The sequence below is a fragment of the Carettochelys insculpta genome, chromosome 30 (genome assembly GCF_033958435.1).
Source record: "Carettochelys insculpta isolate YL-2023 chromosome 30, ASM3395843v1, whole genome shotgun sequence".
Taxonomy (NCBI): domain Eukaryota; kingdom Metazoa; phylum Chordata; order Testudines; family Carettochelyidae; genus Carettochelys; species Carettochelys insculpta.
Window position 1 is genome coordinate 5,470,214 of NC_134166.1, and position 24,288 is coordinate 5,494,501.

The window sequence follows — 24,288 nt, forward strand, 5'->3', positions numbered from 1 at the left end:
TTTGGGTCATCACTCTAATGGTTACGGCATGTGAAACAGAATTCCCAATCCCATTTCGCCCAGGAGCACCTGACTAGCCAACCCAGTTCTGATGCAATAGTCTACTGCTATAGCAAACCAGCCACGTTATTTTGAAAACATATTTACTGTTCAAGCCAACTAGCCACACTCAAACGGCCACATAGCCACATGTGGCTAGTGTGTTGGACACCATGGCTATAGCAAGATCTGTCAGTTGTTCCCGAACCACGCAGAATGCAGAGCCCATGACTGGTACCTGTCCCATCAGTAATTCCCTTACTAGCCCGCTAAAAAGCAAACAGGGCCAGGAGCTAGAGGCAAAAGGGATGAGGGGAAGGGAGTAAGAAATTGTCATCTCCCATGGAGAGGGAAATCGCGCAAAACATTTGGTTTGGAAGCATCAGATCGTGGCATTTCAGTAATGACAAAACAGTTGACAAAAGAGATTTTTGCTTTGGCTGTCATTTCAGTTCACTTTGGCTTGACTTTCAGAGCAGATGAAAATGCCAAAGGATGTGGTCACCTTGGAGAGAGTCCAATGGAGGGCAACAAAAATTATCTGGGGGCTGGAGCATATGATTTACAAGCAGAGGCTGAGAGATCTGGGCTTATTTAGTCTACAGAAGAGAAGAGTGAGAGGGGATTTGACTGCAGCCTTCAACTTATCAAAAAACTAGGCAAATACAATTTAGATGAGGCTACTATAAGGTGGGCGCATAACTGGCTGGATAAGTGTACCCAGAGAGTAGTTCTTAATGGTTCTCAATCCTGCTGGAAAAGTATAACAAGTGGGGTTCCACAGGGGTCTGTGTTAGCACCGGTTCTGTTCAATATCTTCATCAGTGATTTAGATATTGGCATAGAAAGTACACTTATTAAGTTTGCAGGTGATACCAAGCTGGGAGGGGTTGCAACTGCTTTGGAGGATAGGGTCATAATTCAAAATTACCTGGATAAATTGGAGAAATGGTCTGAGGTAAACAGGATGAAGTTTAATAAGGAGAAATGTAAAGTGCTCCACTTGGGAAGGAACAATCAGTTTCACACATACAGAATGGGGAAAGACTGTCGAGGAATGACTACAGCAGAAAGGGATCTAGGGGTTATAGTGGACCACAAGCTAAATATGAGTCAACAGTGTGATGCTGTTGCAAAAAAAGCAAACATGATTCTGGGATGCATTAACAGGTGTGTTGTGAACAAGACAGAAGAAGTCATTCTTCCGCTCTACTCTGCGCTGGTTAGGCCTCAACTGGAGTATTGTGTCCAGTTCTGGGCACCGCAGTTCAATAAAGATGTGGAGAAATTAGAGAGGGTCCAGAAAAGAGCTACAAGAATGATTAAAGGTCTAGAGAATGTGACCTATGAAGAAAGGCTGAAAGAACTGGGCTTGTTTAGTTTGGAAAAGAGAAGATTGAGGGGGGCACATGATAGCGGTTGTCAGGTATCTCAAAGGGTGTCATAAGGAGGAGGGAGAAAACTTGTTCTTCTTGGTCTCTGAGGATAGAACAAGAGGCAATGGGCTTAAACTGCAGCAAGGGAGGTTTAGGTTGGACATTAGGAAAAAGTTCCTAACTGTCAGGGTGGTTGAACAGTGGAATAAATTGCCAAGGGAGGTTGTGAAATCTCCATCACTGGAGATATTTAAGAACAGGTTAGATAGATGTGTATCAGGGATGGTTTAGACAGTACTTGATCCTGCTATTGGGGCAGGGGGCTGGACTTGATGGCCTCTCAAGGTCCCTTCCAGTCCTAGTGTTCTATGATTCTATGATAACTCCCTGAAGCAGGGTTTCAAAGTGGATGGAGAGAGGCTGTTCTCAGTGGTGGCAGAACAAGGAGCAATGGTCTCAAGTTGCAGTGGGAGAGGTCTGGAACAGTGATTCCCAGTCGGTGGTCCATGGACCCCTGTGGGTCACGAGACTATTGCAGGGGGTCTGTGAAAAAAAAGATAAATGAAAATGATCATAGAAAATAAATGTTACATAAATTACAATCAATTATTATTTTTAAATTAAATCTCTTCCAATAATGTTATTAATTGCTCTGAAAATCTATGGTGTGGTTTTCTTTTTCATTGAATGAAGTGTACATAGCGGCTGGAATTGGCTTGGATTGGGGTCAGTGAAGAGGTTGTGGGGTGATTGGGGATCCACGAATGGGTGGGGCAAGTGATTCAGAGTCCACTCTAGTGAATAGGCTGGGATCCACTGATCTAGTTTGGGTATTAGGAAAAACTTTTTCACTAGACGGTGGTGAAGCACAAGAATGTGTTACCTAGAATAGAGGCGGCATCTCCATCCCTAGAGGTTTATAAGTCGTGGCTCAGCAAAGCCCCAGCTGAGATAGCTCAGAGGTTTGCACGTTGGCCTACTAAACCCCAGGTTGTGTGCTCAATCCTTGAGGGGGCCAGGGGGTTTGGGGCAAATAAATGATGGGGGGAAAAATGTCAGGGATGGTGTCTGGCCCTGCCAAAAGGGCAGGGGACTAGACTCAATGATCTCCTGAATTCCTTCCAGCTCTATGAGAGGTATGTAAGTGGTGAGTGAAATGGGGTTGGTCCTGCTTTGGGCAGGGGGTTGGACTTGGTGATTTCCTGAGGTCTCTTTCAACCCTGTGATTCTGTGAAAGTAGGGTCACATCCCATTGACTGCATATCATGCCTAAATACAGGGTATTCATTTTCATCTAATGCGAAAGTCTACACAAAATGAATTGACGGACAAATCGAAATGAAATGCCTTAACAGAAACTCAACATTGTTTGGTTTTGCAAAGGTCAGAGGTGACTTTCCCTGTAGAACAAAGGGGTAGAAAGTGACGCATTCCTGACACAACGGCATTTTCCGAATATATTGCTGAAGTAGTTTTGAGCAGGTCTACTTGGGGGAGGTTTGTTGCAACATCCTAGCAGCCAAATCCTTATGGGGTGTAAATTGACCACGCAGCGGGAAGAACATTGACGTACGCCAGCAAAGAAGCAGGCTACGCAGGACCCAGTCTGAGACATGACATTATTCTTGGTCATTGAACGGTAGATTAAAAAGCTGCTGAAGGAGACAGAGAAGCTGTCGGCTGAGATCCTGGCCCTCCGCAGCGAGAGTGCTCGTCTTCAGCTGCAGTTAGAGGTGAGTCACGGGCTGCTCGGTAGGAATGCTTTGTGTGCACAGTGATTGCTTGCTACGCCAGGTGAGGGTGGGAGTTTTTACTGTGGGGGGTGCTGGTTCCCCTGCGCTGAGCAGCATATTAATAGCCAGCACGAAAGCCAGGCAGATTGCAGGACATGTCCCTCTGCATTGCATTCTGGGTGCTATTTACAAGCCTGAAAGACAGTGTGACCTTGTGGGTAGATACTTTGGACTGGTATTGGGTGGCCTGACTCTGTCACTGATCTTCTAAGGGAACGTCGACAGTCCAGGGGTATTCCAGAATAGATAATTCCGGAGTTGTTCCAAAATAAGCTATTCTGGAATAATGCGTCTACACTACATGAAAGCCCCAAAGTAAGGAAAACTTGTTCTGAACTAGTGTGTCCACACACAATAGAGCCTATTTCAGATTACAGCCCCCTGGAAGCACTGCTTCCAGGAGCTCTAATCCACAACACATGTCTATGCACCACATGGAATCTCCATCTCAGGAGATATTTAAGAACAGGTTAGATAAATGTCTATCAGGGATGGTCTAGACAGTACTTGGTCCTGCCATGAGGGCAGGGGTTTGGACACGAAGTCCTCGCAAGGTCCCTTCCAGTCCTAGCGTTCTATGATTCTACACAGCAGCTTTATTTTGAAAAAAGCTATTCCTGAATAGTTTGTTTGAAAATAGCCCCTATTCTGAAACAGCTGTTTTGAACGAGGTCCTATTCCTTGTGGAATGAGGTTTATCAAATTTGAAATAAGGTGTCTGCTACTTGAAGTTATTTCAAATCATGGTTGCATTGTGTAGATGCTCACAAAGTTATTTCGGAATAGTAGCCATTATTTTAAAATAACTTTGCTGTGTAGACACACGCTAAGTGACCCAGAGCAAGTCCCGCTTTATGCCTCAGTTTCCCCTCCTATCTTTTGCCTATTTCATTTGTAATGTCTTCGCGCCCAAGACTTTTTACCATGTGCACATGTAGCTCCTGACACAATAGGTCATGGATTGCTTCGGGGGCCTCCAGGTAATAGAAACATGAATACTTGCTGGCAGATTAAAACACGTGAGCACTGACTATTTTTGTTTTCTCAGGTGAAGGAAAAAAATCACCAGGAGGTTGTTACTATCTACCGAACCCATCTGCTCAATGCAGCCCAGGTACGAACCTCAGAAGGTTGGTGTGAAGGCAAATGTGGTTTCTGGTAGATTTCAATAACCCCCCGCTCCTACCGGATCCCGTTAGGTGATTCTCCGCAGGAGCTTAAAAGATCATCAGTGAGCTCTGCTGTAACTGGCTTGAGTGCTCCAGACTATGGCACTGAGAGTGGGGACTGGGAGACCAGATGCTTGAGTTTTAGTTCCAGCTCTGGGAGGGGAGTGGTGTCTGGTGGTTAGAACAGTGGGAGCTGGAAGTCAGGCCTCCTGGGTTGTGGTCCCAGCTCTGGAAGAGAGAGTGTTGCAATTCCCCTGCTCTAACAACTACTAGAGCAGTCTGTCTCTCTTCTCAGTCTTCACTGCTTTAACCCATTAGGACTCACCAGTGTCCCCTGTAAGCTGAGCACTTGGGCAGCCAACCAGGAGAGATTGAGATCCCACCCCACTGATTAGCAGAGCACCTGCAGCCTGTATTCCTACTGGTGGTGCACATTCACCCACACACTGGTGCACACAACAAAATTCATTCTGCACACGGATGGAAAAAAATTACAGGGACCATTGGTCAGAACTCCTGAAATCTCAGCTCAGCTCTGGGAAGCCGTGTGGTCAAGTAGGATGAGGAGAAGTTCTGAGACCCAGTGTGACTGTGCCCTAAATCCTAATTCTAGGAGGAGAGTGATTAGAGAACAGGAATGGAATCAGGGATCCCTCTAATTTTTATCCCTCTATGGGCAGAAAAAATTTGTTATGTGCACAAAGGTATGTGCGGATGTGCACCACCCACAGAAACACAGGCTGCCGGCTGTGAGCACTCTGCTAGTCAGCTGGGCGCCACCTGACTCTCTCCTGGGTGGCTGCCCAAGCGCTCAGCTTACAGGGAACACAGAGTGGGATGCTGGACTCCTGAGTCCTACTCCTGGTTCTTTTAGAGCAAATCAACCCATGTGGCTGCGGCAGGGCTGACTAGGAAGTGCCTTGCACAGCCAAGGAGCTAAGCTTATGCCCAAGTGCCACGTGCCCAGCCCTGCACGGGGAGGTTGTTGCACTGCCAGGTGCAGATGTCTCTCTGCTGGGGGACAAGGGCTGCCTGAAAGCAGGCAGCACTGGGCATGGATGGGGCAGGGCCAGGGGACACTGGCCCCTATGGATGTTGGAGCAGAAACTGCTTTCTCCCACGGGGGCTTGTCAAGCAGTGGTGAAACACACACTGGGGGTGTTCTATGGCAGAATGGCAAGCCCAGGGCTGGTGGGGGGAAAGGCTGCTGGCAAGTCTCGAAACAGGCTGTGGACACCTCCTGCCCCCTGTGTTTGGGGCTGGTAATACAGCAAGGGCATGACACACTGATCCGGGCTGGGATTTCTTCTGGCTCAGGGGTTCATGGACGAGGATGTTCACTCCACGCTGCTCCGAATCCTGCGGGCAAAGGAGGAATGAGCTTCGCCCTCTGCTGCCCAGGAACTAGGACTTCTCTTCTTTGCAAGTGAGTGCGTCCATCTGTCTCCCTTCTTAGCTTCAGCAAAGGTGCAGCTTTGCCTGGCCTCCTCGAATAGCCCCTTAAAGGTCCCCATCTCTGTAGCATCTCAGCTTCAGTTCTGGGGGGTAGGGAGCCTGCTTTCCTGCACTCCAGCTGGCCAAAAGACTTTAACAGCTGGGCCGTCCAGCCATCACTCAGCAGGTCAGGTGCTGGCAGCAGATCATCTGGCTGGGAAGCCCCAGCCCTTAAAGGCACCGTCCCCCCTGCAGAAGCAGCAGTCACTTCAAGCATAGAGTAGACCCCTGATGAATGCAACCCCTGCATAATTCAAATTTCACGCAAGTCAGGGGAGATCCCGGATCCCCTGGGCTTGCAGGAGTTTCCTGGCTCCCAGAGTGCTGGGGAGCAGCAACCAGGTGGCAGGCTGGTTCCTGTCTCCCCCACTACTAGCAGGACCCAGGAAACTGACCAGCCATGTGCTGCTCAGTTTCCCAGGTCCCACAAGTGGAGGGGAGCTGAGAACCAAGTGGCAGCCTGGCTCTCAGCTCCCTGCTACTGGCAGGAGCCAAGTGTGGCTTCTTCCCGGCTCCCCCAGGCTTGGGGGGAGCTGGGGAGAAGATGCACCACCACTGGGGTAGCCCAGTGGGCAGACAGCTACTGCAGCTCTCCCCTGTTTTCCACCAGCTGGGGAGCTGGAGCACTTTCAATTTGCACTTAACTCCTATTAATGCGAGTTAAGTGCAAATTGGAATCATACATACTGGGGGATTACTGTATCTCCCGACCCGCCCCAGCCTCAGAGCTGGCAACATGTGTGCAGCTCCATGCCCTCCCCCTGCTTGGGGGAGCCGGTGGTGATTACAAGATACAAATCATATCTGCAAATTGGCTCATTAATCATCTGCCTTCACACATGGTACTGTGCAATACTTGGCAGCTGTGTGTCTGTGAATTCATGATGAGGTGGTTCCAGAAGGCTGCCCCTCTCCCCAGCATGACCCTGTGTGGGTGGCTGGGAGGGAGGGTGTGTTTTGTGTGTGAGAGAGAGAGAGAACCCTGGCCTGCGAGTCAATGAACCTAGGTTGAGCGGTAGATGTAGTGCTGATAAGAGGCCACTAGGGGGCAGGGTGGGGCTGTGCAGCTCAATGGGGCCGCATGCTCAATGGCACAAGGTCTTTGAAGCCCCCTGCTATTTCTCAGGGTCCAGGCCACATTGGCTGCTTTCCTGAGTGCAGACCAGTGTTCCCTGTAAGCTGAGCACTTGGGCAGCTGCCCAGGAGAGATTCAGGTGCTGCCCAGCTGATTAGCAGGGTGCCCACAGCCACCCTCAGCTCGCAGCATGTGTTTCTACTGGTGGTGCACATCACCATGTGCTTTGGTGCACATAACAAAATTTATTCTGCCCAGGGATGGAGAAAATTACAGGCAACCCAGCTGGAGACCCAGCTTCGAATCACAGCGTGAGGGTAGCTGAGCAAGAGCAGATAGAGCAAGATAAACAGGTCTGGAGAAACGAAAGGGGTGGGGTGAAGCAAGAAGTAGTTGCTGGCACTGAACTGACCCCTTGGTAAGTGAGATGTAAATATATTTATGCTATTGCTGCCTCCTTCTGGATGGGCTCAGAACTGCTCACCTGTGTGTCATATAGTCTCTGCTGCTAATCGCGTGTGGAGATTCTCCTTTAGTTTAAGGACAGAGACAGAAGGACACATGCAAGTTGTGATTTCTTCTAGAGCAGGTGCAGTCACACAGGAAAGAGCCTGAGAGCTGCCTGAAGCATGAAGTCTACGTGATGCCTCCATTTGGTACAAACCACTCCATAAGACAAGGCTGCTCTTGGATGAAAGCTTCATGATTTGTTTCTCTCTACTTACCTCAGCTCATTGCAAAAGCATCTCAGGGCTGGCCTCATCCTACGTCCGGCCCAGGGAGTGGGAAGGGAAGCACTGTGCTTCCCTTATCATTGAGTTACTTCACACATTCCTGAGATCAAGGTTCTCTCTAATCTTTCCCATCCATGTGCAGAATAAATGTTATGACATACACCTGGTTATGTGTGACTGTGCGCCACCAAGAGAAACACAAAATCTACGTGTGGGTGCCCTGCTAATCAGCTGGCTGGCATCTGAATTTCTCCTGAGTGGACGCACAAGCGCTCAGCTTCCAGGGAACACTGCCTGAGATCTGGTTTAACTTGTGTTCAGATGCAGTAGCATTGCGCTTCCCCAGAAGAGTGACCAAGACGTGCTTTCTCCTAGCCTCGCTGTACCCCAGGTTCCTGTAGCAACCCTGGATAGTAATGTAACTTTTAGTGGAAACTGTGTATTACTACGTCTCTTTGTATCACCTTGTGTTACCAGGTATCACCTTGTATTACTCTGTATCTTTTTAATAGGCCACAGACTTTTGTATTACTCTTTAGATTTGTTATTTTATACTACGTTGCACCTTCTTGCCCGCATTCTCCACCAAAACTGTTATGCTTACAAGAAGCACACGGGATCTTTTTATAGGGATAAGGCAAGAACACTGTGTTTATTGAGAATACAGCACCATTCTATTATATGCGTATAATATACATAGTTTATTCAGAGGCACACACATACCATCTTGTGGTTGCTTATAGTTACCAAAGGTTGCTTGCTCTAATCCCTTGGCCAGATGGTTTAGATGAGCGTGGAGTCAGCTTCTGTTGATCCGGATCAATGCTCCATTGTTGACCAGACGAGAAGAGGAACCCAATTCTGTAGCTGTGCACACGTTTTATAGCTTTTAGTCCATAGTCCTGGTTCTGTCCCACTGCCCCAAGGCACCATGAGTCACCAGTCAATGGCAGATGGGTTTGATCCTTTCCCAGTGCCCCAGGGTTCTGTGACTCATCACCTACAGATGGGACTTAATCTTCCTCTCCGGGTGGGTCACTGCTCAGAGTCCAGTTCTCATTGTTCTTCAGCCTCCATGTCTTTGTTGTCCAGACAGGCTGGCTCCTGAGGGTAGCTCTCTAAGCACCCACATTCACACTGCCAGGTGGATCTCACACACACCCATTCTCACACAGACAGCACACAGTTTGCAGGCTAATACATCAGTAAACTGGAGTTTTAGATACAATAAGGAATCTGGTACAAAGTGTCTGATGAATATAAAGTAACCCGTGTAAAAGATAATACAAAGGTACAAAGTAGTATAAAATAACAAGTCTAAAGAGTAATACAAAAGTCTGTGGCCTATTAAAAAGATACAGAGTAATACAGGTTGGTGCAAAGACACATAGTAATACACTAGCAAAACAAAAAGCAGTCAAGTAGCACTTTAAAGACTAGCAAAATGGTTTATTAGGTGAGCTTTCGTGGGACAGACCCACTTCTTCAGACCAACCATTTTGCTAGTCTTTAAAGTGCTACTTGACTGCTTTTTGTTTTGCTAGTGTATAGACTAGCACGGCTTCCTCTTTGTTACCATAGTAATACACAGTTTCCACTAAAAGATTCATTACTATCCAGGGTTGCTACACTCCTACAGAGCTGGCCAACACGGCCCCTTATGTTGGGGGATATTCCCCAGGGGCTTACTGCCCCATTGCACTGGAGTAGCCAGCACTGAGGGCACACATATACAGATGTCTCCTGTCCTTAGTGGTTCCCACAACTGGTTGTAGTTACCCCATCAGTGTCTGAGGGAGAAGGCATGGGAACAGGTTTTCCCACACTTCCATATATGGACCCTGGCTCCCCACAGTGCCCTGATCAAGGGACAGCTCTCACCTGGGTGGCTGAGTTCGCAGCCAGAAAGCAGAGCAGACACAGGGATACGAGGTGAGCCCTTGCGGGGGTGGGGGCAGGTACTTGGGTACAACTCGAAAGAGAGCTGGAGTGGCACAGCTGGAGGCAAAGATCTGGGTCCCAGTCACTCTCTTGCTGGAACAGGGATGGAAGGGGTGAAGGGGGCTGTAAGTCCTCTTTTCACTGCCTGTATTTTGGGGCCAAGGAGGATGCTGCACCCTACGCCCCCAGTGTATATTAGAGCAACCTTGAGGCTGCTCTATATTACAGTCTGCTTTCCATGGTCCCTGGGAGACAGAGAATAGCTATACCACAATGTTTTCTAGCCTGACTCCTGATCTGCCATCTATGCCCAAGATCCACCATCTGCACTGAACCTTTATGCCAGCTTTACAGTGGCGGGGAGGCTCCTGCAGAGGTGGATGCTTAGGACTGGTTTTGCACCCTCTAAGGCTGCTTTGAGGTGTCCAGAGCAGCACAAAATGTATACAAGAGGCGCAGCTCCTTCCTGGGGAAGGGTGGTGGCTGCAGGGAACTTTGCCTGGCATGAATTAATGCTGAGTGCTTTCCCCCCACCAGCTGTCCAGTAACCTCCCCCCCACCACCCGTAAATGTGAGGTAGATTGGACGGGACTCGGGGTCGGGGTGGGGGGAGAGCAGGGGCTTGCTGCAGCTGGACCAGAAGCTGTGGCTGGCCGTGCGTGCTCTGTATGCAGCTTGGCACAGCCGATCTCGGTTGAGCTGTAAGCACTTCCATATGAGAAATGTGCTTTTCCCAGGGGAAGGGAGGGGCCACATCCACCAGGAGCTGTGAGGCTATTGCTCGTCCTCCAGGCAGTGGGAGGTGCAGTGGGAGCTGCAGCTGGAGCTGCTTTGGATGGGAAGCCGGTGGATGGCGAGGGATACGTTATTTTTTTAAAGTGACAGGACAGCTTGTACGCAGGTGTCGTCTGTGGTTGTTTAACCCCATCGGTACGCTCAGGCTCAGAAAGGGCCCATCACTGCTTCCCTAGGAAAACCCAGGATGTCCCAGTGAATAGCTGGGGTGGCTCAGTAGGGGGCACTGTCCATCTCAGGCCATACTAACCCCCATGCCCAGTGACGTCCAAGGGGACAACTTTTTTAAACCGAGGCAAATCTCCATGGGTAGGTCTACGCAGCAAAGTTATTTCAAAATAACTTTTGTGAGCGCCTACACAACGCACCCGCTATTTCGAAATAATGGTGAAATAGTGGACAGCTCTTTTGCATGCGGAATAGCGCCTCTTGCGACCTATTTCTAAATAGCTATTTCAAATAGCGGGAACCCTCGATTTAACAGACCCTGATGTAACGTCCGCCAGCACCCCCCCAATAAATGTGCGTTGCCAGAGGAGTGGCTGGGCCTGCCAGGGCTGGAAGAGCCACAGTGCTGTGTGCGCTGAGAGCCATGGGAAGTGGAAGGAGCCAGGCCAGTGCGCAGCTCCTCTCCTGGTAATTGGGAGAGGGAGATGGTGGTGTGGGGGGAAGAATGGGGCAGGAGAGGGGAAGAGAAGAGGGAGGGCAGAGGCCAGGAGTGAGAGACGGGCCGGGAAGGTCAGTGCATCATTGTACAATAGAACCATCTGGATTTAGCCGACTTTCAGCATTAACAGATGCCCTGATTAATCCGTGAAATCGAGGGTTTGCAGCAGAGGCTCTGTCGACAGGGAATAGCGCCTATTTTGAAATGAGCCATCGTGCGTCCTATGGCTTTATTTTGAAATAGGCTCTATTGTGTGTAGATGCTGGATTTTGAAATAGCTGAGGGGTATTTTGAAATGTATTTTGTGTGTAGCAGCCTTATGTTGAAATACGGCTGCTGTGTGGACGTGCCCTTTGATACCTGTGGTTAAACTGGTGTATGGGGCGGGGGGGGGGCATGCTAGGGGTTTGCCTTGGTTCATAGATTTCATGTAATTCCTCACACCTTTTCTGGCATAAATAGGGCTTTAGTTTCTCCCAACCTGGAGACAGCTCCATGTGGTTCTGGCAGTAAATGACCGGGATCCAGGCAGAATGCAGGTGAGTCATTAAGTGTAAATGTCCATTTATTGCAACATTTTTTTCAGGCCAGCTTCCCTCCATTTACAAACCACCCCCAGGTAACACGAAGAGAAAACAAGAGAGCCGAGTCCACCACTTTCCGGCAGCAAGGAGAGCACATCACTGGGACCACGACTCTGCCCCTTGAGCCAAAGACCCATCCACCAAGGATGGCAATGCAAGATGATCACCTCTGGAATTGCTCTGGTCTTTGTGACCCTCCCACCTCCACATGTGTCTGTCTGAAACTCTGAGTCATTATTTCAAATAGCCCCAGAGAACTGAAATAGTTTTCCCTTGAAAGATGGGGTCCAGGCAGCATTCCCTGTTATTTTTCCCTCCGTGTGTAGAATAAATTTTGTTATGCACCACAGCATGTGTGGATGTGCACCATCAATAGAAACACAGGCTGCTGGCACTCTGCTAATCAGCTGGGTGGCACCTGAATCTCACCTGAGCGGCTGTGCAAGAGCTCAGCTTCCAGGGAACACTAGGTGCAATGCAAGAGTAGCTTGTTATAGGAAACCAGATGATTAGACACAAGTGTAGATCAGTCTCTCACACTTGGATACAAGACTAGAATCCTGGGCTGTTTTGCTCCACAGACAGATGCCTCTCAAACGTGAGATAAGGGACAGCTCCCTTGCCTGCTCACAGAGGGAATCTCTCTAATGGCCCAGCTAGCTGACAGCAACAGGGGCAGCATGCAGCATATATTCGCTGTCAGCCTGCCCTCATTGTAAGTTCGGGGTGATGAGCCAGCTAAATATTACCAAGTGTTTGTACTGCTGTACCGCCAGGAAGCTCCAGTCACAGACCAGGACTTAAAGTGCTAGGGGATGTACAAACAAAATGAACTTCATTCCTAAATCAACCAGGGCTCCTTTCACTCCCTTGCCATTCCACCAAGCAGCTGTTCCCATGCATGGGGTGTGGAGCATATCAATGGGAGCAGCAGATGGACAGGGGGTGGGGTTGCCTTTCAGCCTGTCTCACCACAGGACTGAATCAGGCTGTGCTGGCTGGCAGATAGCATTGCCACTGCACTGAACTCTCCAGCTGGGTGCCAGGTGCTGCAACTTCCATCCTAGTTCTTTACTTCCTGCTGGGGCCAGACAGTCTCATCTGGCTCCCACTGAAGTTGGTGACCAAAAGCCATTGGATTTCCAAAGCATTGGATCAGGTCTCTCAAAGGCAGACGGCTCCTGGGCGCGCCTGCCTTCCATCAGCGGCCCTGGCTGATTAGCTTTCCTCTCGCCTCGGCCCTGAGGCTGTCAGGCTGTGGAAAGAAAAGGACCCCTTCCAGATGTTTGTGCTGGAAACAGCCTTCGGTGCAGTCACAGACCTGTTTGGCTATCTGGGTGGAGCAGAGCACTGGGGTGAATGAAACCGGTGAGATCATCACACAGAAGGGGTTTGCACAGAGCTGTGAGCCTCTGGTGGGCCTAGAACATTGGCCCTGCCTTGAAAATTACATATGACAGAGACACTGGCACTGGGTAGCCTAGAGCAGTGTTTCTGAAACTGTGTTCCCTGGAACGGTGGAGCTCTGTGAGCCCTTTGCAGGCCTGCGGCAAGTGTTTGGAAAAATACACCGATGGGCTTTTCTTCTGTTTTTAAAACCAGATACAACATTACCTGTCATTGCTAGGACACCTGATTAAACGGCTTCATTCTGTTTTTGCTGTGTATATTGTTTGATTTCATTCTCGGGGGGCGGGGGGAGGGTCTGACAAGAATTTTAAAGATGATTTTCATGGGTGTGCTGCTTAAAAATATTAGTTTGGTGTTCTGTGGTCTTAAAAAGTTTAAGAAACACTGATCTAGTGGGAAGACCCGCGGTGGCCAACCTGCGGCTCTCAAGCCACGTGGGGCTCCATTTAAATGCAGCTCCCCCTCAGACCTGTGCGCTGGGGGTGCCATGCGCTGTGCCGTGCGTACACTCCGGTGCTCAGCCGGAGAAGTGGGTGACAGCAGCAGCCATGGGTCTGGCTCTGGTAAGCCACTGGCATCGCATTGGGGTAGGTGGCTGGGGTGCCTGGCTCTGGGGGAGGATGCTGAGTTAGAGCAGGAGTCAGGAGGGCTGGGGGTGCCTAGTTCTGGAGGAGGGGGAGGGCACTGAGCCACTCATTATACATCTATTTTTATCTATCTATGGGTCTATATTATATCTATATAGATAGATAAAAATAAGCACCCAATAAGCGGCTCTTCACACCCTATTGTGGCTCTTTGTCCGTGACTGGGCACCCCTGGGGTGGAGGACTCATCTGGGTGACTCAGTCCCTGGGTTCTAGTCCTGACCCTGCTGCGTGGCCTCGGGCAGGTCCTGCTGGCGCTCTGTGCTTCTCTGGAGTTGGACTGGAATTTCTTCTGGCTGGGATTGTCTCTTGCATGTGTGTTCAGAGAGTGCCCAGCTGGGGCCCCTCACTGCTGCTATAATAGAAATAACAAATGATCTGTAGCGCGAGAGCCTCACCTGGCACAAACCCCACTAACTCCACTGAAGCGGCCCAGTGTCCTTGCCTTTGTCACTTGGAAACCCATTACATTGGAACTGTGGGAAGTCTTATTTTTCTCCTGTGGCTGTTCGTTTAGTCATTTCCCCTGTGCCACTGAATTTCCCTGGCAGGTGTTGGGGAGATGAGGAAGGATCCGGGGCGTGGAGAGAGCAAACAGATCAGTGCAGACAGCAGAGGGGCAGCCCCCCTCCTCGGCCTGGCTTGGGACGCCCCATGTCCATCCAGACTCCGCACCATAGGTGTGGGAACTAGGGATGTCGGGGCGCGCCATGTTTTAAGGAGGGTTCCGGCTGCCATCCCCCAGCCCTGGGGTTCCGATCCCAGGCTGGCACCCAACCCCTGCTGCAGCCCCAGCCTTGGTCTCCTTACCCCATTCGGGCCCCCCACTCCTGGAGATGCAGCCCTGCTCACAGGCCCAGCTCTGGGAGGGAGGGAGGGGACAGGGGTAAAAGGGCTGGCCTTAGCACCCTCACCATCAAAAACATTCCAGTGCCAGCACTCCCCACAAATACCCCTCCCCTCCCTGACTTCCAGGAGCTGCACTGCTCCCCCAGATCGGCCTCCCCTCCTTGGCTTGGGAGGGCAGCAGTGTCCCCCCTCTCCCTGTCTCTTTCCCTGGCTTGACAAGGACCCGCATTGCCTCTCTGTTGCACTGCTGTGATCAGATCGATTTCAATTACGCCAGGGCCGTGTCTCGTGTCGACCAGTCCTGTGAGGAATTGTGATTGGAATTGCTGCGAGAAGGCCCCCAGCATATTCCTGGACTGTTCATTGTCTCCCCAGCTCTTGTGCGGTCATTTCCATCACCACGTTTGGCTGGCATCTTAAATCAGAAAGGGGAATGCAGGCAGCTGGCTGACATGGTCAGAGCTATTAGATCAGCTCCCAGTCTGTTGACTGCCTGACTTTTGCATTGCAAGGGCGTTCCTGCAGCGGTCCCTCTTTTCCATCCTGGGAGGGCGAGGGGATAAATTTTCTTTGTGCACTGAGGCGTGTGGACCATTAGCAGAAATAAAACCTAGCTGTGGGCGCTCTGCTAATCAGCTGGGCAGCATTTGAATCTCTCCTGAGCAGCTGCACAAGCTTGCGGCTTACGGGGAACACTGCTTCTCTCAGCCCCCTCCTTTCTCTGCTTTCACCTCCTGAAACTACCACATCAGCAGGAAATGCCCAGAGAGAGGAAGATGACGTGCAATAGCTTTCAGGCATTAAGCATGCCCCATGGCCTTGCCTAAGCCGTCCAGCCTGCTGCTGCTCATCTTCCTCTAGTGCAAGACCTGGCTTTAATGCTCAGTGCTGGATCTACTCCTGTATCAGAAGAGAGGCAACAAGCTGCTGTTTTTCCTGTCCAGGAGCTGAGCTGGCTTTCCTCAGCTGATTACTGGTGTCTTTTTATCCTCATGCCACTGCTATGGGGAATCTTTACCCCCATTTTTATTATAGGAAGGGGCACTGAGTAGATTAAGCAATTTACCCAGGGTTACACAAGGAGTCTGTGGCGAAGCCAGGAACTCAGCTCAGGTCTCCCAAATCTTTCTGTGCCACATCCTCCAGACTGTCCTTCCTACCTGAGCACAATCAACTGCATATATGTATAAATTCCATCCATGGGGTCATAGACAATGTTCCCTCTAATCCAGGGGTGGGTAATAATTTTTAATGTGGGACACTCCAAGATTTTGGTAAGTGGTCAAGGACTGCACTTTTTTATAGAGAACAACAAGAAGTCCTGTGGCACCTTATAGACTAACAGATATTTTGGAGCATAAACTTTTGCGGACAAAGACCCGCTTCATCAGATGCATGAGAGCTTGCCCACGAACCCTTATGCTCCAAAATACCTGTTAGTCTATAAGGTGCCACAGGACTTCTTGTTGTTCTTGAAGATACAGACTAACATGGCTACCTTGCTGAGACTTTTTTATAGAGAGGATGCAGGGTTTGGGAGAGAGGTTGAGTGTGGAAGGGAGTTTGGGGTAGGGGACTGAGGTGCAGGAGACACTGGGAGGTTTGAGAGGGAGTCTGGGTGAAGGAGGGTTGTGACATGGGGCACAGTATTAGGGTATGCCCACAGCTAGGGGTTTTTTTTTGTTTCTAACAGTGGTGCAGATTCACATGTGCCATGGTGCACATAAAAATTTATTCCACATGTGGATGGATAAGCTTAGGGGGAGCATTGTCGGGCAGTGTAGGACCAGATGGGCAAATGGGCTGGTCTGGCTTTAGAATCTGGGATTCCAGGAAAGGCTTGAAAAACAAGGTCATCCTGCCAGGGTGAGGCTGGGGTGGTGGCAATGTCTGTTCACAGTGGGGGTATGGAGAAAGGTTGGGGTGAAGGGACAGTCCAGGGCTGGGCATGGGTGCTGGAATTTAGGGTGCTGCTGCACCCCCAAAATGATTTCCATCAAACCCAGGGTTCACAGTTTGGTTCAGTGGGTCTCAGCACCCCAACTTTACACATTGTTTCAACACCCCTGAGGGACTGTGGGGAACTGAATTTGCCCAGGTGAACCCCACGGGCTGAGCATCCTGGGGTTCACCCCTCCCTGACATGAAGCATGGCAGAGACAGGGCCCGATTCCCCACTGCCCTGGACCTTGCTGCAGTTGTTTGCATAGGGCTGAGTGAGGGTGAAAGGCTAGCGGCTGTTCTTGCAGCTGCTTTTCAGGAGCTGAGCTCCAGGGGGCAGCAAGGGAGGGCTGGTTATTTATTTAATCATCTGTTTTACCCTGAGTTCCTGGAGTTTGCAGCTAAAGAAAGAGGCAGGCCAGAGTCTGGGAGGAAAGGGTTAGTTGTCGGCTTTCCCTGTCTCACTCCCTTTTCTGCCCCGGCGCCCCCGCTTCCCTTTGACCAAATCTGCTCCCCACCCCAAAACCAAAACAAGCAATAGGAACTGCACAGTACGGAGCCTGCTGCCAGCTGGGCCTGGGCTCACTCGCCCTGACCTGGCCCAAAGGAAGGCCTTGCTCATCCACAGGGAGCTTGGTAAGTAAGGAGACCTGGGGGAGGGGGGTGTCCCCTTCCTCTTCCTCTTCCTCTTCCTCTGCCCACTTGCCAGGAGCCCAGCTGGGGTTTCCTGGAACAAGTTAAACTTTGTGGCTTCCAGCCTCTAGATCCCATTGTACTCACACAAGCTTCCTTGCTGTGTCCTCCCCACCCACCCCGGGCCCAGCTCTGCCCCATGAACTCCCTGCTGCCCCCCCAGCCACCCTTCCCCTGATTAACACTCCTGCCCCGCCAAACCACCCCTTCATTCAAATTTACCCCCCCCCCAGGGCCCGGCCCAACCCACCCCACCCCTCCTTGCACTCTGTCCCTCCCCCCATTACCCCCGTCCTTTAGATTCACCCCCATCTCCCAAACTGTGCTCCCTGCATTCTGCAAAACCCAGGCCTCCAAGTCCTCTCCAGTGAATCCCCTTTGCTCTCTCTCTCCACCTGCATACTCTACTTGATTGGTGTGGGGAGGGGCTACTTTGCCCCGCCCCATAGCCCGGGCACCCTGGAGGTGTGGGATTGAGCGAGGTGGAGTCGGGCCCTTTAAAAGAAGTGGGGCTCTGCAGAAGCCGCATGTGTCTATGCCAACAATACAGTACGGTACAATATAGCAGACCCACAACTTGCGTGGAGGTTGCGTTCTTGCGCAACCCCGCGTAAGTCAAATGTCGCGTTACTCGGGGGAGCCAGGAAGCTGACCATCACAGCGGTGCTGGGCGATTTCCTGTCTCCTGTGGGTGGTGCAGAGCTGGGAGCCAGGCTCCATCTCCCTGCCACTCACAGGAGCAAGGAAACTGATCAGTGCTGGGAGGCCAGGCTCCCAGCTTCCCCCCACTCAGAGGAGCTGGGAAAGCCACTAGCACATGCTGGTCAGTTTCCTGGAGCTTCTGAGTGGTGGGCAGCCCGGACCCAGGTGCCAGTTCCCCACCACTCGGTCATGTCAACCCGAGATTCATGCAACTTGAGTGCGCCTATCTTGGGGTTCTACTGTACAGTACTGTTCATGGAAGGGCAGGGTTGTCTAGTGGGCACAGTAATGGACGGGACTCTTGGGGTCTGTTTCCAGCTCTGGCTGTGACTTTCCTGGTGAGTTTGGATGAGTCATGCCCCTGCTTTGTGCCTCAGTTTCCCCTCAAACTCTTTGTGTAAACAGAACTTTTTGTGGCACAGCTGTATGTTCAGTGCCCAGCCCAATGTGGTCTCGAAGTTAGTGGGGCCACTTGTATTACACTGTCATGCTGGTTTTAGTGCAGCTACCACTCTTTTTGCTAGGGACAGGAAGCAATACTGCTACAGTGCAAGTGACTTTTAATTAATACTAGTGATTTATAATGCTATTATTAAATAATATCAAGTAACTGACATGACCTCACTTAATATTAAGATGAGTTATTGCTAAGAAGGAATATGAAATACTAAATGATGCTACAAAAGAGTAATGCCAATGAGACTAAAGGGCTATTAATATAATATAATGCGAACATAAATATTGCTGATTGGGGTGTATCGAAAGCTGTTAAATTATAGGCTGTCCCTTTAAATTTAATGGGGTTTTTCTAGTCCTGCTTGCAGGCTACAGCACTCGGTAGGGAAGCATGTGATCTGACTCTAGAAGTGGAAGTCAGTAGCTTCTAGATCAGCCAAGGTGCATGGCTCAGAGGTGTGAAAAATCCACACCCCTGAAGCTGACCTAAGTCTCCATATGGACAGCATCAGATCAATGGAAGAATCCTTCTGTCAACCTAGCTACTACCTCATGGGGAGGTGGAGCAACTACAGCATCAGGGGAACTGCTTCTATTGCTGTAGTAAGTGTCTACACCGAAATGCGACAGTGTCATGCTTGAACTGTATAGACATAGCCTCACTCTTCTAGGGAGCAGCCTGTTTTGTCTCTCCCTGGTTTTAGCTTTGTTTGTGTCACCATTCTGAATTCTACACAGCAGAGTTATTTCCAAATAACTATCCCAGGGTCTGCACAACACAAGTGCTCTTTTGAAATAGTGGTTGGCTTATTCTGAAATTCGTAAACCTCCTTCTGCAAGGAATAATGCCTATTTGGAAATAGCTATTTCAAAATAGGTGCTGTTAAGACAGGCAATAGAGCCTATTGTGAAATAAGCCATAGTGTGTCCAATGGTTTTATTCTGAAATAAGATCTGTGTGTGTAGACATGTTTTTTTTTGAAATAGCTAAGTGCTATTTTAAAATGCATTTTTGTGTGTAGTAGCATTATTTCAAAATAAACTATTCTGGAACAGCTTTTCTCAAGTAGCTTATTTCAAAATGAGGCCGCTGTGTAGACACACCCTCTGCAATAAAGTGGGTGTTATGCGGCAGCCTTTCCACAAGAGTAATAAGATTTTTACCCAATTGCTCTGTGTGTATGCTGTGAACATAAGACTAACACCAATGGTTGGTGATGCTAGTAGTAAAATACAAACAAATCTCATAATTAGTGGTCTGATCCTTGCTGATTCACATGCTTAACTTTAAGTGCATGAAAAGTCCCAGTGAAGCAGAAGGATTGCTCACGTGCCACAAGCTCAGAGAGGTCACCATGTTAGCCTGTAGCTTCACATAAAACAAGCAGTCCTGCATCACCTGAAAGACTAACAATTGTATTAATTAGGCAATGAGCTTTCGTGGGTAAGACCCATGTCATCAGATTGGGAGCAAAAATGATAATAACACGGCATATAAATGGCAAGAGGAAGGGAAAAAAAGCCAGGCTGTGGGGAAGAGTCACCTATCATTAATAGGACCTGTGGAACGAGTAAATAAAGCTAAGTGGGATGGGTGCTATTCTGCGAATATCAAAGGTGGGGAAATTGTCCTTGTACTGCATAAGCTAACTGAGCTCTCTGTTGAGTCCCCAGTTAAAGGTGTCAAACCTGCAAATGAATTCCAATTCAGATATGTCCACATGTAATCTGGTGTTAAAATCTCTTTGTAATAAAACACTTACCCTTGGGTCCATTATAGTGTGTCCTGCGAGATCAAAGTGCTCACCCACAGGTTTTTGTGTACAGTAATCCCTCACTTTAGTACGTGTAACTTGCTTTAACCCGAAGTGTGGCTGTCAGCCTGTCTAACTTCCTGCAGCTGGGAAGGTACAGGGAAGGCTTTCAGCTTTCCTAGCTGCCTGCTGCTGTGGGCAGCCAGGCAGGCTAAAACTTCCTTCCCAGAGCAATGCTGCTGTCAAACTGACAGCAGCCCTGCTCTGGGAAGGTAGGGAGAAGGGTTTTAGTCCCCCTAGCTGCCCAAGGCTGCAGGCAGCTAGTGGGGCTAAAACCCCCTTGCATCTCCCAGGATCAGCCCCGTGCTGGGGGCTCCCAGCCTCCAGCGCACTACAGCCCTGCATGGGGCTGGGGCTCCAGCCCCCTGCCCACCACCCCTGCCAGCTCAGCTCCAACCCGTATGTCCTGGCTCAACTCCACCCGCCCACCCCCCGGCATGCCTAACTCACCCCAGGCTTAACCTCTCGGCCCGAACCCACTGCCCAAGCCTCCCCGACTTACCTGAAATTCTAGATAGGGACTACTGTATTCTAATTCCTGATGTCTGATTTGTGTCCATTCATCTTTTGGCATAGGGGCTGTCCAGTTTGTCCAGTGTACATGGCAGAGGGGCATTGCTGGCACATGATGGCAGCTATCACATTAGTGGATGTGCAGATGTGTGAGCCCCTGATGATGTGGCTGATTGTGGTTATGTCCAGTGATGGTGTCATTAATATAGCTATTGGAGAGGTAACCGTGTTAGTCTGTAGCTTTGAGAACAAGAAGAAATCTTGTGGCACCTTATAGACGAACAGATATTTTGGAGCATAAGCTTTCGTGGGCAAAGACCCGCTTCATCAGATGCATGAGTGTGGGGGGGGGTGGTTTCAAAGGGGTATGTGAAGAATGGGGTCCCAGAAAAAGGGAAGGCCAGAGCTGACAAGGTCTATTTAGCAAGGTGGAAATGGCCCATTATCAACAGTAGGTATCAAAAGAGATAAAAACAAGTCAGATCAGACAGGGGGTTATGAGCCTTTGTCAGAGTCTAATGGGGAGATCTTAACACCCAGGGCAGAGAAGCTGCCTTTGTAAGATGTGTGCCACTCCCAGTTTCTGTTAATCCTTGGTTAATGGAGTAAAATATAAATTTATTATTATTATAGATATATTATTATTATAATATAGATACCTATTAATATAGATATGTGGAGAGAGCTGGCAATAGGGTGTGTTGCCAGTTTAGGTGTGAGGATTAGTGTCTCTGTGGTGTGGTGAGGGGGGCTGGCTGTGAGTATTTTCTTGAGGGTGGGTGGCTGTCTGTAAGAGAGGACAGACCTGTGGCCTGTGAGAGCGAAGCCTCGCGTTCCAGTATAGGCTGTAGAGTGTCAATGTTGTGCGGGAGGGGTTTAAGTGGAGGGCTGTAGCTGATGACAAGTGGCGTTCTGTTGTTTACCCTCTGGGGCCTGTCTAGAAGTAACTGTCTTCTGGCTATTCCCCGGCCCTGTCAGTCTGTTTCTTTACTTCTCCCCGTGGCTAATTCAGTTCTACAAATACATGGCAGAGAGCGTGAGGAGTACCAGGGTCAAGGAGAGAGCCCTGATGGACCCCTGAATGAGTCCCTCTCCCCGGGGAGCCCAGCCTACCCCGAGAAGGGCAGCGGGCTTGCTCCATCACTCAGCAGTTTGCGCACCGGCCTGCTAAGCCCAGAGTTGCGAGTTCAATCCTCAGGGCAGCCACTTAGGGGTTGAGGTACATAGACGTCAGGGATGGTGCTTGGCCCGGCCAAGAGGGCAGGGGACTGGACTAGATGACCTCCCCAGGTCCCTCCCAGCTCTGGGAGGCGCATCTCCACTATTTAATTTAATTTAATTTAATTTAATTTGCAAGCTGCCCTGTGGCCACCGCCCTCTCCCTTATCTTCTCGTCCGAAGAGGTGGGTTTTACCGCCCCCCTCCCCGACTCATGGCGTAATACGCGTGTTCCTCTGCGAGGTGCCGGCGAGCTGCGCGCGGACGTCGCGGCCGGAGCCCGGCGATGGGGCCGGTGGGGCGCTGCGCGTGCCCGCCCTGCCGGCCGGGGGCGAGCTCCCGGGGGCGGGGGTCGTGCGGCTGAGAGCCGGGGGTGGAGTTTCGCGCCGCTCCCTGGGCGGCGCTGCGGCTCTGGGCCGGCTGCGGAGTTGTCCCCGCTCCCTTGGCCGCTCGCCCCGCTCGGCTCGGCTACGATGTCTCAAGATGGCGGAGGCGGCCGAGCTGAAGGTAACAGACCCCCCCCCCACCCCCGGGCGGGGGGAGTGGAGTGGGGCGGTGGGGCAGGGGGGGGGTCGCCGTGGGGGTCTGGGGGCGGGGCGGGGCGGGGCCGGGCCGCTGGGGCTGTGGGGGGCGGGGCGGGGTGGGGGGCTGGCAGCGTGGCGGGGTTCGGGGTGGGAAGGCGGCTGTGGGGGCGGGGGCGGGGGCAGAGGCGGCGGAGTTAGGGGCTGTGGGGCTGGTAACGGGGTTGGGGGGGTCTTGGCTGCAGAGGGAAGGGCTGGGAGAGCTGGCGGCGTTGGGGGGTGGGGGGTCTCTGAGGTCGCAGGTGGACGCAGGCTGTGGGGTTGGGGAAATGGGGGGGCTGGCAGATGGGGGGTTGGGGCACAGGGATGGGAGTGGGGGGCAGCAGCGGGCGCTGCGGCTGTGGGGTAAATGGGGGGCTGGCTGCATTGGGGGTGCCGGGCACGGGTTTGGGGAGAAGGGGAGGGGGCTGCGGGGTAGCGGGGGTGCATGGGGGGGCTGGCAGCATTGGGCTTGGGGAGATGGGGCACCCAGAGATGGGGAGCGGGCTGGGGGGGAAGGTGGGGGCGGACTGGCTGTAAGGGCGATGCGGGAAGATGGGGAGCGGGGCTGTGGGCACTGGCTGAGTTGGGGGAGTAGGAGGAGGGTGAGAGGAGTTTGAGGCTGCGGAGGGGGCAGGGAGCTTCGTGGGGGAGTTCGGGCTGGGAGGGGCTGGTGGCACTGGGCACTGCGGAGGGACCCTGAGATGTGGAGATGGGGGATCTGTGGGGTTGGGTGAGCAGAGGTAGGTGAGAAGGGGCTGGGGGTGCAGGGAAGCTGGGGGGGGTTGTGATGGGGAGCCATGGTGGGAGAAGTGGCTGGGAGTAGGAAGAAATGGGAGAGGGGCAGAATGAGGCTCTCTCTACACAGCAGCGTTATTTCCAATGTAGCTGTTCCAGAAGAGCTTATTTCGAAATAACACTGCTGCACACAAACAAACTTTGAAATCGGGCATCCAGACACTGTAGAGTCTGTTTCGAAGTAGACAAAGTGTGGCTTATTTCGAGATAGGCTCTGTGCCTTGTGTGCACAGCCCCTGTTTCAAGGTAGGCGAGGTTTTCTTATTTCAAAATAAGCTGTCCGTGCAGATGCTAGAAGGCTCAGGAACATGATGGGGATGTGAAAGCTTGGGGAAGGTGCACAGGGCGTGGGAGCTTGCATGTGGAAAAACGGGGATGTGGCTATTGAAGAAAGCAGCAGGGTTTGGGTATTGGGGGGCGGGGGCGGGCAGAGCACACTGGAGATTCAGTTCTGGCGTGGGGCCATGGAGGGAGAAAGACTGAAAAGAGGTGTGGTGGGGAAGTGTGAGTAGGAGGCAAACAGCTAAGAAGCAGGGGGATTCGGCCCTGAAAGGGCACAGAGAAGGGTTTGGTGTCTGAGAGCCAAGGGAATAATAGGAACAAAGGAGACCTGCTGGGTCAGGAGGGGATGTAGAGCAATGCAGAACGGAGGGGCAGGAGAGTAGCATAATTGCCATGGGGGTGAAGTGTGCCTGGTTCCAGAACATCTCTTGGGCAGAGCCACAGAGGTGTGGGAAGAGGGGGGCACAGATCTGGAGGTGGCTGCATTTGTAGACCACTAGTTCTGCACCAGTGCTCACAGCTGGAGGGGGTTTCATCTCCCTCCACTTTCTTTTCTCTTTCTTGTTTTTAGGAGTCAGAGTGTAACCACCTTTGCCCACCAGACTGTGGAATATGCAGTTGCCCCTGGTAACTAATTCCAAAGCTGATTTGTGTCCTCCTTGGTGTGTAATATTTTTTCCCCACAGGCTAGAGTGTAGCTGTTAGGTGGCTAACGTGGCCTCAGGGTCTGTCTATCTT

At 51.1% G+C, this 24,288-nt stretch overlaps 2 protein-coding genes across 6 annotated transcripts in view; both read left to right on the forward strand.

Moving 5' to 3' along the window:
• ANKRD35 (ankyrin repeat domain 35) overlaps positions 1–13,285 on the forward strand; it is a 33,837-nt gene extending 20,552 nt beyond the window's left edge. The window contains exons 11-14 of the mRNA XM_074980962.1: positions 3,059–3,148; positions 4,257–4,322; positions 5,695–5,803; positions 11,670–13,285. Coding sequence (XP_074837063.1) covers positions 3,059–3,148; positions 4,257–4,322; positions 5,695–5,757 — 219 coding nt within the window. The 3' untranslated portion in view covers positions 5,758–5,803; positions 11,670–13,285. The remainder of the gene's footprint in view (positions 1–3,058; positions 3,149–4,256; positions 4,323–5,694; positions 5,804–11,669) is intronic.
• A 3,662-nt stretch (positions 13,286–16,947) lies between these two features.
• Positions 16,948–24,288, forward strand: part of PIAS3 (protein inhibitor of activated STAT 3) — a 42,151-nt gene continuing 34,810 nt past the window's right edge. The window contains exons 1-2 of one of the 5 annotated variants that reach the window (XM_074980466.1): positions 22,396–22,417; positions 24,122–24,177. In XM_074980466.1, coding sequence (XP_074836567.1) covers positions 24,163–24,177 — 15 coding nt within the window. In that variant the 5' untranslated portion in view covers positions 22,396–22,417; positions 24,122–24,162. Of the gene's footprint in view, positions 17,151–22,114; positions 22,418–24,121; positions 24,178–24,288 lie in introns of those variants that run through there. The other 4 variants (XM_074980468.1, XM_074980465.1, XM_074980470.1 and 1 more) reach the window with 4 other exon arrangements.